Raw genomic sequence first — 16,898 nt, 5'->3', positions numbered from 1 at the left:
AACAATAATCTTCTTGCAGTGAACCTAATTTTTAAGTACAGCAATAATACTGAGCTAACCAACCATCACAGGCAACATCTGATGCTGGGCACTCTTCAGTCTTGTGTATTTCTCTGTTGTGTGGGACCTCTTGCACATGGATACTTGATGCATCCTGTAACTTACGGGTAGAATTACTTTTGAGTGAAGACTATGAACGGACAAAGTCCTTCCATCATAACAAATTTCTCTATATTTAGTAGAGGTTCTCTATGTGTATCTCACTTTTGGAAATACTTCTGCTTATTAAAGTGGAAAAAAAAAATCTTTACTGCTGTAATAGTCTGTACGGTTCCACTTCCCAGATTCTTCTGAAAAGAAACCCTCCACACTGGCAGAAGATCAGCAGGCAACATACACATTGTTAGAGAACATCAAACTAAGTATTCAACACAATGATGTCATGAAGCCAATCAACCTCCTCCTACAGAAAGTTAAGCCAGATGTGAAACGACAGAGGTAAAGGCATAATCTCTTCTTAGTTTCCCCCCACTAAAAGTTAATTAAGATCAGACTGTGTATGTTTCATAGTGATAATTTCATAAATACCTCTCAGGAAGATTCCATTTAATTTTTGTCCACCAAAAACCATGTGTACTTTTTTACACCTGTGTTTACCAACTTTTTTACACCTGTGTTTACCAACTGATGCACTCTGTATTCAGATGCATAGTTCAACCAAATGAAATGGATGAATGTGATTCTTTAATAAAAATGGACACTTTACAATGAGTAAGAAAAATGCAGGTATTAATTACACAGATTTTGATGTTGCTCCAGATCTAGCAAATTGACAAATACAAGTGTCCTGTTGCAGTGTGTGGAATATTCTCACAAGTTATATCTTCTGAAATTCTAGCAATCTGGAGTATTGGCTATGAAAAGTTGATGCAGTGTGACTCACAAAGAGACAGAGATGTGTAAATAATTCTTGTATTTTGTGACCTGCAGTGCAGTTCAAGGAAGGCTTTGTACAAAAGCACAGACTCTGAAGTAAATTATAGCAGATTCAAGATGTATTTGAAGTTTCTTAAGCTAAGTCATCTTTGTTTCTGTGTTTTGTAGTTGCTAAAAAGAAACAGAGACTGCTCTGCTTGGAGAAGCATCTTTGTTTTCCACTAGGGGAAAAAATAATATCTGATTATTTAATGATACCTATTTCTGAGATTGACCCTAACATTCTGAAACAAAAAACAAAAGTATGTGATGGATGATCTGAAAGAAACCCATACCCACATATTGCTTCATGGTCAGGCAGGAATGAATTAATAATAAATAAAAAAAAGTGGTGGTTAATTTTTCTTGTTTATTAGGCATTTCTATGGCAGAGGAATTTTTCATAGAAAATGTAACTACTAGCATTTGGGAGTAATGTGGCTTTCTGTCAAGTAAAAGTATTCAGGCATTAAAAAACCTGAAGCTAGTAGTCATGTAGATTGGTCACTTTTTTCCAAGCAAGGTTAACAGAACTGTTATTGAAACTACATAATGGAAGTCTTCAATATTGACTTTGAAAACAGGATAGTTGATGCTTTCATTAACTCACCCTTCAAAATATTCCCCTAGGAGTTTTTATAGAGAAATTCTTTTCCTGTCTCTGGTGTCTCTTGGAAGAGAAAACATTGACATTGGTAAGTAAAAAATACTGTGAAATGCATAGTCCTTTTAGATATTTTTCATGAAAGCCAGTGTATAAAATCTGTTGCTAAAATTCAGTTGTGTTTTAGTGAAAATTACTGCACTGTCAGTCTTTAGGTGTTGCTTTTATGTAAATATAATTCAGATGAAACCATTAATTTTGACTTGGTTTGGAACCACTAATGAGATGCTTTAAACAAAAAGTATTTGAAGAGCTTGAAGTTTTAATTCTCCATGTCTGAAAGCTTGTTTCCAGTCTTGCCCATCTTTCTCCAACCCACATATCAGACCTATGTTATCCAAACACCTGATTTCCCACCCTCTACTGATCTCTTCTATCCTGTCTTCTGTTTGGTGCTACACAATTGAAGTTTCTCCCTCATGGAATGTGATAGGGGAGCTACACTGGGAACAGGCAAAGGGAACTGTGAAAGAAGCAATGGACATCCACTGTGATGTGTTGTGGTGCTACACCATCTTATGGGGATCCTTTTCAGGTCCTCTGAGAAGGTGCATTTTGAAGAAAAAAAATCAGCATCTAGTTAATGAAGATAATTTTGTTACTATATAAAAATCACCAAAAGCATTTTGTAGGAATAGTAGTGTGCATTGTACAGTTTTTTCTTAAATAACTTCAACTGTCCTTTTTCTGTTTCAGAGGTCTTTGATAGTGAATACAGACTTGCACTTAAAACACTACCAAAGGAAGTTCTTGAAAAGATGCAGAGAATAGACGTTCCACCAAGCAGCAGGGTTGAGTGTTGCAGGAAGTGGTTTGGAGCACCTTTAATATAAAAAACAAGAGGACGCACACCATACTTCGGAGAGAAAAAAGCAGAGCTGAACAAACCCAAGAGCATGGGCACTTTCGAGTCTCAAAAGGTGTTAATTGAGCAATTTGTCAAACCAGTTTCATTGAACTGCAACACGTATACTTCTCGTTCGTCTCATGGGCACATTGTAAAATTTGTCAAAAGTTTTAAAATTATGAGTTTGTTTCAGTGGCTGATCTGCTTTCCACCTATATATATTCTTTAATTTCCTCAAAATTTTCCTCCACAAATCAAGTTGTTCAAAAAGCTGATTATGAAACGGCAGTCTGTAGCTGGTAACTTTCTTAAGAGCCACCAATATTGGTGTATTTTAATGAAGTACTTTTCCAGTACTCATATTCTTCAAAGCTTCTTTAAAATTATCTTTACCTAGAGAGGGGTCCTTTTATTAGTGTGTAGTATGGTTGTATGAATGTAAATATTTGAAACCTTGGATTGGAAGCTGCAATGCAGTTGCTTTCATCAGATAGTACATTAAATTTCATCAGACAGTACATTAAATTGCTACCCTTCTCCTGACTCTTATCCCAGTCACTATTCTGAACTACCTTTGCTGACCTTTTCAAAAAAGATCTACAGCTCTGAGAAAACAGAGACTTACAATCAACTTTCCTATATTCTCTATCTGATAAACTATAAGGTTCTGTAAATGTACTGGCTGCTTTCTCCAAAGAAGGATAAGCTTCTACACAAAGCAGCTGAGAAATGGATGGCTTTCTAAAAATTATGTAGGAAGCTCAAATGGTATTAGAATACACACAAGAATTATCAATATGTACTGCCTGAAAAAAAAAAATTATGCTTTATACTATTTGCATGTGTGTTTAAATGGTGTCCTCCTCTAATTCTTCATCACCCTCTCCCTTGGTTTTATACTAGCCTGTGGGTTAATTATTTTGCACTGATAGTCCAGATTCAATATTTCAATTGAGATGTATTTATAAATGTGGTCTTCAAGGTGTATATTAGGAGAAATGAAGTGCTTATGTGTATGATCTGAAAAGATGTATCCATCTTTTGTGTTGCTTCTAGTAGATAAGACACTTCCTCACCTCACATATTTAATTGACTGCAGTAGTCATAGTCCCGGCAAGGAGAGCCTGGATACTGGTCAACAGTGTAAGTGTTTCTGTTACTTGAAGAATATTATAAGATTTATTCCAGGTTTTTGCTGAAAGTTAGTAGTATGGCTTTTACAATGGAAAAATTCATAGAGAAAAAATATATTTGTAGCATGTAAAAGGAGCATAGCTTAAAGTATTAATTGCATCTGGATATGAATGTATTTACTTGATACTACTTTAAAAACTTTTCATTCTTCAGAATGATGAGGGATGAAGATCTGTCTGGAACTATTTTTTACATGAAACAATAAAAACAATTTTTTTTTCATGAGATGAAAACAAGGGAGTTGCACTACATATGACAAAATATATTTACATCATGGACTGATGCCTTGTATTTTGTCTAAAAGTGCTGATCCTAAGTTAATATGGGGATATTACCTGGACAGATTCTCTCCTGATGAAACTGTTGTGCTTTCTCAACAACTGAAAGCAAGAAAGCACACGGTGATTTTTTTTTTTAATTCTTTATTCTTTGGGTTTATGCACAGTTGCTTGCTGATACCTGACCTACATGACAATTAAAGAACAGTCCTTGATTCTTCATCTTTTCCTCTCTTCTTCAGTTACATAACTGACATGGTTCCATACTTCTAAAATTGAAATCTGTCTAAAGCAAACAACTTAGTATTTCTACAAATCAAAGCCAGCAAATTTTTCTGTGTAACTCTATGCATTATTTTTCAACAGACAGCTACACAAAGACCATTATTTTTGAGTATTAAATGGACAAACCATGTGATTATGTGATGCAACTTGCAAGAAATCAAGTTTTAGTTACACTTAAATTCTCCCAACTCATTAAATGGCAAGGAAAATCTGTCTAGTGAGTGCTGGTTTAGATACGTGACATCCAAGCAGTTTTAAAACATAGTAACTAATATTATTATGAACTAGTTTTCCTAAACACATCATCTTTCTTTCCAAACAACTTTCTCATCTGTTGCTGAAAATATAGATTAATAAGGGAGTAGTGTTGTAAATATAGCAAAGGAGATTGTGTCACATCTAGTGTTAATTGTTAAACCTTTCCCAGCTATATACACTAAACAAACAAAGAAATACCCAAAAAACCCAACAGAAGTAAATCCAGAGGAAAAAAGGACAGCTGCAGAATTGGACTTGCTTTGATTTGCTCTTGCATATTGTCATTTTTGTACACTACAAATTAACTGCAATTCCTGGTATAGGCACCTGGATTTCAGGGTGGTAGAAGTCCTGCATGTAGCTACTTGAAATCTTGAATCTACATATTGGAATTGATTCTTTAATACAGAATAAACAAGGAAGACCTTCTCCTTTTTGTACGGAATTCTTAATGCCTAGGTTTTAGAGTAGCTAACTAATCAGTTGATTTTTTTAATGTAATCCATAGCTCAGATGAAAAGGGAGATCTCTGAAAACAATTTGTTTTCATCTCAGATTTTTCTGGGGGAAAAGTAAGTTTCACAAAATATGGCCAAAAATAACCAGGGAAAAGTTTTGAAAGTTTTTTGTAAGTGCATTGCAAACACTTTTGTTCTTCTAAAAAAGGCACTAAAGGCACCCTCTGCAATTTAATTGACAGGATGAACTTCTTGGGCTACATGGGGATGACTTAGTAATGTACAAATGCTTCTAAATTGTTTGACACCCACCTCCTAGGAATCCAAATTTATCTGAGTACATTATACATTATTGATCTGAGCAAAGTGTTGGGAAGGAGGGATGAGGAAAAGCTAGATTTTGGTTCTGTTTTTTGTCAATATAAACAGAAGAAGTAGCATTTTGCTCACTTGCAAAACTCTTGCCTCCACATACTCTTTCTAGTATCTCAACAGCCAGTGTTCAGGAGATGATTCTTCTGTGGATATTTTGTAATTCCTACATACAACCTGAGGAAAACATTTGCAGATCAGCACTAACTTCAAAAGGTGCAAATTGTGCACAAAATGAGGATGGAGAGCAAACTGATAACAGGAGTGGATGCAAACAATGAATTTCAGGTACACCCAAGAACTTAGAAAGTTTATATTGAAAGAAAAATTACCAGAGAAGCTTCCTTAAATTATTTCCATAAGGATGTTGAACTGCAACCAGTTGTGCTAAGATACTACCTTGCACCTTTCATCCAGCTATAAATCAGTCACATATACAGCTTGTGTGCTCACATGCAAGTGAGTGGGTTTTTTGTGGAATTTAAACAACAAATGAGGTCTTAAATGTTTAAAATCAGGATTCTTAAGTTAAAAAGCTTTTTTTTATTAATTATATTCCAGCACATCACCAAATCCTGACAACTTTGAAAACCTTTTAGACCTAGGAGACTGATGTGGCTGCAGTGTTGGCACAGTCATTTGTTCCAGCTTTTACATGTTACTAGAAGCATCTGTATGTTACTTATAATCATATCCTGTCTTCAAAATTTATGTAACTTAAGTTTAGACAATACAATTGTAATGAAAAATATTTTATTTACTATATGTGTTACAAACTAAATCAATATTGCAAGTAACTTAGTCTTGTTCCGTGTGGAATTTCACATTGGTTAAGCTCCATCTACATTGCACTTGTGAATGAGTAATATTCTATTTTAACTGTGAATTAATGGCTTTTTGTATTGCTGCAGCTAAAAGAGTATACCTTTCATTGAGTTTACTGCTTTCTTTGAATAATTGCAACATAGGGGATATTTTCAAAATGTATATTAAATTAGATAATAGAAGTTATATTTTTAAAACAAATTGTTAAAATGTAAGGAGCTGAAGAATCCACTCAGTAGTTTTTTTCTTTTTAAAACTCTTAATTCAACAACTATTTCAATGCAGATAACTCCTATTTTATTTACAGTAAGCAGGTAATCTTATTCACGTAATTGTATATTTTCAACAAAAGGGTTCTTTTTTTCTTGCAACTAATAAAAATCTTAAAATGCATTCTGTATATCCACTTTTCACTGTGTATCTTTTTAAAAACAAACCCCTTTTAACTTGTAAGAGTTGAAACTGAATGGTTGGATTGGATTCTAGTTCTGTAGTCTCCTGTGCTGTATATTGTGATGCATACATGAGAGGATCGGATGGCGTTTTTATTTGTTCTTTCAGTCTGCATCAACCAATGGTGCAAATAAAAGGGATTGTTTGCTGTTGTTCAGAAGCACACCAAACTCCTATTAGGAGCTCAAAACAAACTATATAGTAACAAGGATGAAATGATGAATAAATTATGAATTTATTAAGTGAGCTGGGAAGCTTAATGCAATAAAATTTGCACTGGTTTAGAGACTGTTTTGAACTGTTGAAAAATGGCATCCATTTACTGTGCTTTGATTAACAATCGTTTCTCTGTAATATTTTTGTACATTTGACAAAAATTTGAGTTTAAAAGGGCACTCTATATCCTGAATTCTGTATAGATATTCTAGACTAAGAAACAATTTTTAATGTTGTTGCGAAAAATAAAATATATATGCATCCTGTGTAAAAATGTGCCATTGTTCAGCTTTTTTCAACACTAGAATTTAAATGATTGACAGAATTTAATCTTAAGTGTAAATTCAGCCTATAGTTCAGCAAAAGACTTTTGACTGTCTTTTTGGATAATTATTTCACAGTACCTCAGTGGCTTTTGAATGATGGGAAAGAGCAGGGGCAGGGGGAGAGGGAAATAAAAAAAATGGGACTCACTTGTGGAGATGTGGCTTCTAGAGAAGATGGATGGCTCTGCGACACCTTCAGCAAGCCCTGGGCATCAGTAGAGGTAAAAACAGGTGAAAAACAGGCTCAGTGTGACAGAACTGTAAAGCTCTTGTTTGTAGGAAGAGCATAGCCCCTGGCTTCCTGAGGATAGCTGGTGCTCTCTGCAGCATATTTGTGGCTTTACTTGGGAGAACACTTTGCAGGAATTCTGGTTTCTCAGTGGCTTCATTGTGGGATCACAGAGTGATGCTTTCAGCTGATGCGTCAAAACATTGGTGGAGATTGGTGGACTTCATAACACAGTTGTGGGTTACATGTAATTTCCGGTGGGTATTTTTGTTTGTTTGTTTTGGGGTTTTTTTGTTGTTTTTTGTTTTGTTTTGTTTTTGGGGGTTTTTTTTGAGTTTGTTTTGTTCTGTTTTTTTTTTTATGGGGCAGGGATTGGAGTATTGTTTTTTTGTTTTGTTTTGTTTTTGGGGTTTTTTTGAGTTTGTTTTGTTCTGGTTTTTTTTATGGGGCAGGGATTGGAGTGAGGCTGAGATGAAATTTAAGTAGTAGAGATTGCCAGTGCCTCAGGCCTTCTTCACCTTCACAGCTGTGTATCTTTCAAGCCCCCCTCATGTACAGCAGTCAGTTCATTAATCTGACAGTAAACAATAAGAGTACAAAACCCTAAAGACCTTTCTTGGCTAATGAGACTGATGTGCACAGTACAGATTGATATCTTGTGGAGAAGATCTGTAATAAACCTGTATTTCCAGACCTAGTTTTAGATAGAGAGCTGTCAGGAACAGATAGTCTTCTGGACTTGTGTATCTTGCAAGCATCACACTGACTTTCCTTGTTTTCCTCTGAATGATGACTTTGTCACTGCTGACTTTTCAATAATGCTGCTTGCTAAGAATATTACCCTGTCTTAGCATTTCCTACCCTTCATGTGGCCTGTTGAGGGAGGAGACAGAAGAAAGGGAGAATGCTGAGCAGGGACAAATGCTTCCATTTGACGAATCCCCAAAGAAGCATGAACACAGGGTTTGGGTTTGAAGCTGTAAAGAGGAGGGAACTGCTACTTCCTGTGTTAGAATCTGGTGGGAAATTTGAGGGAATGTGATGGCAAAATAGCAGAAGGTGCTTGCTTAAGGAAGCTCTGATGCTTCATGTGTTCAGAACCACCTTGAGTGGGAGTTCCTTGCTAATAGTGATAGTTACTTCCATCTCTGTAAAGACAAACTTCCACTGTCTATGAAGAAAAGGAAGAGCCAACTAACTTGCCAGGCTGAAAAACTGATGGGATCCACAAATAATCTGAAAGGTCTTGCCTCTGTGTAGGAATAATTGCATGTGCCAGAGCAACTGAGCTGGAAAGGCCTTGTATTCCTGGTGGGCATCAACCTGACCCTGAGACAGCCCTAAAAAATGCTCAGACTTGACCAGCCACGGCCCTGCTTCAGCAGGTGTTTGCACATTACTGTTTTCCAGAGGCGCCTGGAAGAGTCTCCATGGTTCCATGGAGTTGGGCGGTAGACAGAAACTGCTGGGAAGACCAGGGGCTCACGTCACTTAGTTACAACAGTAGCTCAGAGGGATGTTCCAATATTTTGTTCATGTTTCTTCAAGATGCTTTCCTTTGGCATTTTTTCCTCATTTGTTTTCTGTGTCATGCTGCCTAAATTCAGACCTCACTGGTTAAAAGTGATGATGTATGTCAGTGTTACGTGTATTCTGCTTCCTTTGGTTGCAAAGAGATGAAATGGCAACCGGTCAGGTTCTGACCAGGGTCCGTTACTTGCCCTGAAGCCTAAGGTGTCTGAGTATGCAGCCAAGCTTCAGGCTTGCAGAAAGTCTGCCATTAAACAGCAGAAATCCTGCCAAAACTGCTGAGACGTGCAAGGAAAAGCTGCAGTTCCCAGATAGCATTTGGCATTGTGTTTACTATCACAGGTTTTGAACTGCTGTTAGGCTGTTAAGAGACTATTGCAGCTGCTGGCCTTGTGGTGTTATTGCAGTTTCTATTGCACACAGGCAGAGCAAACATACTGTTTCTTCATTAGCCTCTTTCAGATTGGCCACTTGAGTCATCCATGACCTAAAGCCATGGTCAAAGTAGGTGACTGGGAAAACTCAGTGTGAGTTTATCAAAGGCAAATCATGCCAGCCTAAATTGGTAAGTGCTACAGAAAAATAGCACGTCAAGACAGAGCAGTATTGTTCAGCTGGACCTTGGCAAAGCATTTGACGCTGTTTCCCACAGCTTCCTCCTGGACAAATGTCAAATATAGACCGGATGGCAGTGCTGTGAAATCAGCAGGAATCATCTCTCAGGTGATCAACGTGTTTTACTGAGGCTGGCAGCCTGTGCTGATCCCCCCAGGGATCAGTACATGTTGTAACATCTCCATGGATGATCTGGATGGGACCAAAAACACCCTCACCACGTTTGGTGTGTCACTAAACTGGGTGTTGAGGGGGACATGGGGACAAGGAGAAACACTTTTCACAGACCTGAAGGGACGAAACTAGATGATCTTTTAAAGTGCTCTCAAGCCAGGACAGTTCTTTAGAGCCTGCAAGTCATGATATGCTGATTTGCACTTGAAAGTCTAAGACTGCAGAAGGAAGCAGATGATGTACTAAGGCAGCTCCAGGAAACAAGTGAGGGAGAAGACTGCAGAAAGGATTTTTTTTGCTACTAATGATAAGGCTATGTATTTTCTGGCTCTGACAAGGCCACACATCCTCGAAGCTTGAAAAAAATAACCAGGACTCCACTGACTTATTTCACACAATCATGCAACGGGGTATTACTTGTACTATTTCAAAGAAAGAAGCGATCACAGCCTATATAGCCGAACAGGTCATATAGAATAGCCTATACATCTCCATGGATGATCTGGATGGGACCAAAAACACCCTCACCACGTTTGCTGTGTCACTAAACTGGGTGTTGAGGGGGACATGGGGACAAGGAGAAACACTTTTCACAGACCTGAAGGGACGAAACTAGATGATCTTTTAAAGTGCTCTCAAGCCAGGACAGTTCTTTAGAGCCTGCAAGTCATGATATGCTGATTTGCACTTGAAAGTCTAAGACTGCAGAAGGAAGCAGATGATGTACTAAGGCAGCTCCAGGAAACAAGTGAGGGAGAAGACTGCAGAAAGGATTTTTTTTGCTACTAATGATAAGGCTATGTATTTTCTGGCTCTGACAAGGCCACACATCCTCGAAGCTTCAAAAAAATAACCAGGACTCCACTGACTTTTTTCACACAATCATGCAACTGGGTATTACTTGTACTACTTCAGAGAAAGAAGCGATCACAGCCTATATAGCCGAACAGGTCATATAGAATACCCTATACCACTCTGCTGACTAGTAGCCTGTTCAGAACATTCCTGTTCTTGTCTAGGACACACCTCAGTGTTTGTACACCCTGACCAGAGTACCCCTTAATTGTATGCAAGAGTATTTTACTAGGATTAAGAATGTAGACAGTGTTATTTCCCTTCTGCAGATTGTAAAATTCTTAGCACTGTGAATTTAGTGAATGTTACTCTCTTATCTACATTTTCTCCAATTAAATTTTGCAGCTGAGACTAATGTGGAGTAAAAGGGGACTTTTTTATTCAGTGAAGCTCAGGTTTAACAGAGCCGATGGATCTTCACCATTAAACTGCAGGCAATGAACATGGGTCTCCATAAAAAAAGTACATTGTAAAATGGTACCCTTTTAAAATTTTATTGACCTAGCCAGCATTATTTAACTCATGTACAGCCAAAATTAACAGCCCGCCCAACCTTTTCTGATTAGTTGTCCTTCAAGAACAGTCTCACTTAAGCTGTGAATGATGGCTTAAAGCTTGGTAGCTGCTTTAGCCAAGTCTCTTGGTCCAAGGCTCCACTGCACCTACGTGCTTCATGGCAAGTTCTGTCCTAATACAAACCTGAAGTTCAAGGACCACAGGTTTGATCCTGCCACATCTCATGTATGGGCAGCAAATCTTGTCTCCTGCAACTTTTGGTTTTTTATTTTCATCCAGATTCTTCATCTGATACACTAAAATATGCTTCTAGCCAGGTGAGGCCCTAACTAAGAGAGCCTTGCCACACACACAGGAATAAACACCTTCCCAACTTATGTTGTAGTGAAGCTCTATTTACTAGAAAGAAAAGCACCTATCTCAACAAAATAGAAGTGGATCCAAATTACTGTTTCAAGAACTAAGACAATTTATTTAGCTGCAGACCATTTTAACATCCAACACATGTATTTTTAACTTTTGAGTCAAATTCCCATTATCCTTGTCCAGTATATAATGAATACATTAAGGCTAATGAAGTTTCTAATCCCCAAGTCAAACTTTAAAAGGTGCTTTCTCATGCTCAGTACCAATTTCAAGAGCAGAATGCTGCAATACCTACAGAATCAGCAGCATCTCATATTTGCAGTAACCCAAAAGGATCATCTGAAAGGAACACCACGGCTCCTCAAAGGACTACCCACCACCAAAGTTTTTGACTAAGACCATCATCCAGACATTCCCAGAACTCTGGCAGGTTTGTGGCCACTTTCCTGGGGAAGCAGTGCCAGTAAGCATCTGAACTGCACTTAATTCTGCCAAGAATCAGTTGAAAGTTTAAAGTTTTACCAATGTTGTACTCAGTACCCAAATGAGTGACAATCTTTTCATAAGAGAGCTGCATCAAGATCATGGTTTTTGGTTCTAGTTTGGTGTGCAAGATGCAGTAGTCTGAACTCCTGTTTAAGAAATTGCCAGTAACAACATGCACTACAAAGTCTCATACTGGAAGTTTGCCACCAAAGGCGTTTATTGGTTATCAAATGCAAGTCTTTTCAGTATCATGTACAACATCTTTACTTCTGACTTGATTCAGACTTGGATGTAGAAGCTCTCAAAGAAGAAAGCCGGCGCCTCTTGGCAATCTGCTCCTGGCGTTTCTCCTTGGCTTCCTGAAAGGCATGAAGTATGGAGATGTTACATATTCATCGAGCATTTTAAAACATATACCAAGGAACAAACTAGGGGAAATGCAGCTTGAAGGAATGAATTGTGAAACTCAACAGCACAAAATAATTTCATTCTACAGCTCAGAAGAATTCTGCCAGTATTCAAACCAGCACAGGCCTGTGTTTTTGCACAGTATTCAAACACCTAAAACTATGTTACACTGCACACCAAAATGTTACTATGCACACCTGAATTCAACTGTAATAATTCAACTGTACTGCTTTCAGTACTGACTGCTTCAGCAGTCACTGCAGTTTTAGGAGCAAGGGCAAACACATGCTAACAAATACCTTCTTGCCAACTTATCCTCCATCAAGATCAACTGCTAAACCTCGTTTTTCCACACAATCACTCAAATGCTAGGGCATCTTGAACTTCAACCAGAATTAATTTGAACTAAAACAGCTATGGAAAAAAAAATCCTCACAGGCCATAACTGTTTATTTCCTTCAAAAAAGGCTCTCAAATTAGTGGGCTTGGTTAATTTCTATTTTATATGACAAAAGAAATATTAAAAAAACCCCAACTGATCAGCTGTGTTTATACTCCTATTTGGGCACTTACATTCAAAATGAGCAGGTACAGAGCAGCCATAAGGCATGTGGCTAGTTTGCCGTATAGTCCAGTTTACCAAATCCCTTGATTCTGGAGCTATATTCCATACAGCTGAGCTAAAATGGCAAACATACCTTCATCCTCTTGGCCAACAGCTTTGCATACTCTGCAGCTTCCTCCTTGTTCTTCTGAGTGCGCTGCTTTTTCAGGGCGATACGCCTGCGCTTATGCTGCAGCACTCTAGGAGTCACCAGTCGCTGGATCTTGGGAGCCTTCGTTCTGGGCTTCTTACCTAAAAATCATTGCAGATCAGCAGAAGTGGCAGAGTACCTTCCCAAGAGACCACAGGCCTCATCCAGCCAACTTTAGAGCAAGTTTGATTTACTATTACAGTAACATTATTTAGCGTACTATGTATTACAGCAACTATAAAGAGTTCAACACCTTCAGAGATTTTACAGGGAAAATTATCCATTATCACCAGACACAGCACTGACAATATACTGTCTTAATGCTCGTGATTTGTTATTAGAAATGAAGAGCAAATTCCTAGCTTCTCAGCAGACCTGTCTCCTCGAACTCCCCCCAGACCTAGACTTTTCAATAATAAAGGAATCCATTATATAGCTTCCAGAACAAGCCATTGTTTCCAGCATTAAAAAGACATCTACAATTTTACTTAGGTTTGACATTGTTTATCCCAAAAACCAGACTGTCCACAACGGGCAAACACATACATCTGTAAAATAACATTTCACTAAGCAATCCTGACAGACTTTAACAGTCATACACCACAGTCCGATATGCACCGGGATCATATTCCTCAACTGAGAAAACCATTTCCTATGATGTGTTCCTTTCCTCCTCAAACTTTCATAGTACTCAAGTCTAATCATACTCTTCTAAAAATCCACTTTTTCCCCCCAATCAAAAGCAAAAAGCCCAGAAATTAAAATCTTGCACTGCAATACTGAGGTAGTAAGGATAGCAGTGCCCTGCCAATAAGACCTCATTTCAGACTGCCTGCCATAAGCAAGGGGGAAAAAAATCTTAGCATTTTCTCTCTACACTGCCTTTCCCCCTACACCATGAAAGTTTAAGCAGCATTCCCCTTATATTTAACTTTCTTTCATTAGCAACTACTTTTGGGTTATTATTAGAAATACTAGAAAAAATTACTCAAGATTCTATCAAATTTTTAAGAACAAACTGTGACAAAACATGACAGAGGGGTGAAGGAAATGAGGCAACCAAGAAACTATTTTTTTCCACAAGTTACGGTTGACAAAGCATAAATATATTGAGTGTCAACTTCTCAGATGCACTACTAACTCTGCTTTGTCCAGTGCAGTAGGCTGGACACCTCGGCAGTAATTACAGAAACCCCAAGAGCTGTACTATGGGGAGTTCTTACCCTCCTTGTTCAGAGGCTTTCTCACAACATACTGGCGAACGTCATCCTCCTTAGAGAGGTTGAACAGCTTGCGGATCCTGCTGGCTCTCTTGGGACCGAGACGACGGGGCACAGTTGTGTCAGTCAGCCCAGGAATGTCCTTTTCACCTTTGGGAATATAAGGTTAAGCATGCCAATTACTACACTACTGAGCACCGGGTCCAGCAGCAAAACCCTAATACGCAAGAATTCAAGATAATGCTAGGTAATCCTTGGGGTTCGCCTGTCAATAGCACCACTGCAGCCACCTGTGGCTGCTGTGACATGATCAGACTGCTGCAACAACAAGTGTTTCAGTAACCAGTTTTAGCATTACAAGAAGGCAATGCTCAGAGGACTCGTAAGACACAGCAGTCACACTGTGAAACCAGAACTGCCATCTCCATTTCACACAATCACCAACCACTATCAAGCAGGCTCCCTCCAGGTGCCCATGTCCCCCCATTTACTGCCTGTTTCACTCGGACTTACCCTTCTTCACTATGACCAAGTTCAGGACGCTCAAGTTTGCATCAACGATGCAGCCACGGACAGACTTGCGCTTTCTCTCGCCGGTTCTCCTGGGGCGGTAGCAGGAATGGCCCTTGCTGAGCAGGAGGCGGACACGTCCGTGGGTCAGGACGCCCTGCTTCATGGGGAAGCCTTGCTTGTCATTGCCACCGCTTATCCGGACAACGTACCCCTGTGAAAGCACAAACACTTCCCAGTTACTCACCTCGTTGTTTCCTCCAGCAGCAGACAGCACAAGAGACTGCACGGAACAACGGAGCAGCACGGCCATGGTTCAGCTGAAGTCACTGCTACTGGCAGTGCAAACAACTTTAACCAACATTTTGGAACAGTTCAGCAATTTCACTCAAGAAATGTGAAAATACCTCTGTATACCAGAATTTACAGTTAGCGTGATTCACATCCCTTTGAAGTTTTGTTGGAAAGTAGTAGCACAAAATCTCTTGGAATTATTGTTCAGCTTTTCTGCAATTGTGAGCTTAATTAAAGCCAGTTATCCTGACAAACTGGAAATGTGCACAGAACACAGGAGTGTCTAGAGCAGTGATACACAGGAAAAAAGGGTTTCATCACTTTCCTTATGAAGGTGGCAGCAGAAAAGACCACACTCCTCAAATTCAGCTGCACTGTCCCTATTAACACTAACTATTCCAAGCGCATCCACCAGGCCAAGCATGTTTTTTCTCACAGATTAGCAGCAGTTTAGACAAAGCCAATTTTGAACGGACCAGCAGTTCTATACCTCAAACCTAACTTGTCCCAAACACCAAGAGGCAGCACCCAAACGAAGAGCAATAAGCTACTGTGAAGGGGAACAAGGAACTCTACAAACACAAGGCTTTAAAAACCAGGTGAGTACTGATGGAAGCTATCCTAACCACGAAGTTCAATACACACACGGCAAGAGAACCTTTTAACCTGGCCACCAAATGCACACCATACTAGCAACGCATCTGACAAGTGCGTACTACAGAAACTTTGTATTTTAAGCTCCTCAACTACGACTCTTGCACATTCTTCTGCACTGCTTACCTTCCACTCCTCGCCAAGGGAATCAGCCAGCACCTCCGTGGCCATTCGTTTTTCATAGAACGTCCTGAGCTTACGCTCATCATCTACTTCAATGAGCTTTTGGCAGCCAGTAGCCGGAAAAGAGATGTTGAGCTAACAAAGGAAAAAAAACAAAAAACAAACCAAAACAAAAAAATCTGGTTGAAACTACTGAAAGAAGATTTTAACAGAAAATTAGAATTTACCTGCCCGTTTGAGCTTGGCATTTCAAAGCTGGGATTGCCCAGCTGCTTACACAAACGCTCACCAGGAAAACCTGTCACCAGCACATCTGGGAGAGCCAAGGCAAGAAGCTCCCGTGTTCGGCCGCACTGGTCTGTACAGCTGCTTCAGCCGCACACAGAACTGACTTTATTACAGTGAAAACATCGATCAGAGAACGCGAGCAGCACAAACATGGGCTCTCCTCTTCCTACAAACCCCTCACGCCGCATTACAAGGCACCGCAAGGGCCCAGCACCTGCCCTGGGGTCACTGGCGCTTCCCGGGGCCGCCGCAGAGCGCAGCGCTGCACGGCGCCTGCCTCGGGCACAGCGCAGCTCCCACCGGGCCCCGCAGGCCGCTGCACGGGCCTCTCGCCCGCAGAGCCCTTCCGAGCCAAGCGGCTGCTCCGCAAGCCCGGCGCTCCGCAAGCCCGCGGCAGCCGAGCCCCGGCCGAGCGAGTGCGGCCCTCACGCAATCCACTCCCATCCGCTCGCAGCTGCGCTCCAGCCCCGCCGCCAGGGACCATCGGGCACCACGAGCGGCTCTGCGGGCAGCGCCGCGGCCATTTACGGCGGGCGAGCCCGAGCCCCGCTCCCGAGCGCGGCCCCGGCGCGGCGCGGCCTCACCTTCATCCTGCCCCCGTCTCCACGCCGCGGGAAAAGGCCGCACTTCCGCCCGCACTTCTTACATACACCCAGAAACTCTCGCGAGAGCAGTGCCACCCGCGCCCCACGTGACGGAAGCTGCCCAATGCCGAGGGAGGCCT

General features: G+C 40.2%; 2 protein-coding genes across 3 annotated transcripts in view; one reads left to right on the top strand and one right to left on the bottom strand.

Annotated features, from left to right (window-relative positions):
- The window catches only part of DENND4C (DENN domain containing 4C), a 73,097-nt gene extending 65,998 nt beyond the window's left edge, over positions 1-7,099 (top strand). For both annotated transcript variants that reach the window (XM_039729660.1, XM_039729659.1), the window contains 3 exons: positions 345-498; positions 1,606-1,670; positions 2,336-7,099. In XM_039729660.1, coding sequence (XP_039585594.1) covers positions 345-498; positions 1,606-1,670; positions 2,336-2,472 — 356 coding nt within the window. In that variant the 3' untranslated portion in view covers positions 2,473-7,099. The remainder of the gene's footprint in view (positions 1-344; positions 499-1,605; positions 1,671-2,335) is intronic.
- A 5,010-nt stretch (positions 7,100-12,109) lies between these two features.
- On the bottom strand, positions 12,110-16,870 carry RPS6 (ribosomal protein S6). Its single transcript, XM_039730050.1, has 6 exons — positions 16,759-16,870; positions 15,890-16,021; positions 14,819-15,029; positions 14,309-14,455; positions 13,029-13,186; positions 12,110-12,281 (listed from the first exon to the last, which is right to left on the bottom strand). The coding sequence occupies exons 1-6, from the start codon at positions 16,762-16,764 to the stop codon at positions 12,186-12,188; spliced, it is 750 nt and encodes a 249-aa protein (XP_039585984.1). The 5' UTR covers positions 16,765-16,870; the 3' UTR covers positions 12,110-12,185.
- Between the last annotated feature and the right edge of the window lie 28 nt (positions 16,871-16,898).

This window comes from Passer montanus, unplaced genomic scaffold (assembly GCF_014805655.1).
Source record: "Passer montanus isolate IOZ18808 unplaced genomic scaffold, ASM1480565v1 scaffold7, whole genome shotgun sequence".
NCBI classification, from domain to species: domain Eukaryota; kingdom Metazoa; phylum Chordata; class Aves; order Passeriformes; family Passeridae; genus Passer; species Passer montanus.
This window is presented reverse-complemented; position numbering and strand designations above follow the sequence as displayed.

Bases quoted from the DNA above. Each gene is read 5' to 3' on its own strand.
- RPS6 (XM_039730050.1), bottom strand. The intron at 14,456-14,818 runs GTAAGTCCGAGT...ATATTCCCAAAG, and splicing joins CTTGGTCATAGTGAAGAAGG to GTGAAAAGGACATTCCTGGG. The intron at 13,187-14,308 runs GTAAGAACTCCC...AATGATTTTTAG, and splicing joins AAAGCCTCTGAACAAGGAGG to GTAAGAAGCCCAGAACGAAG.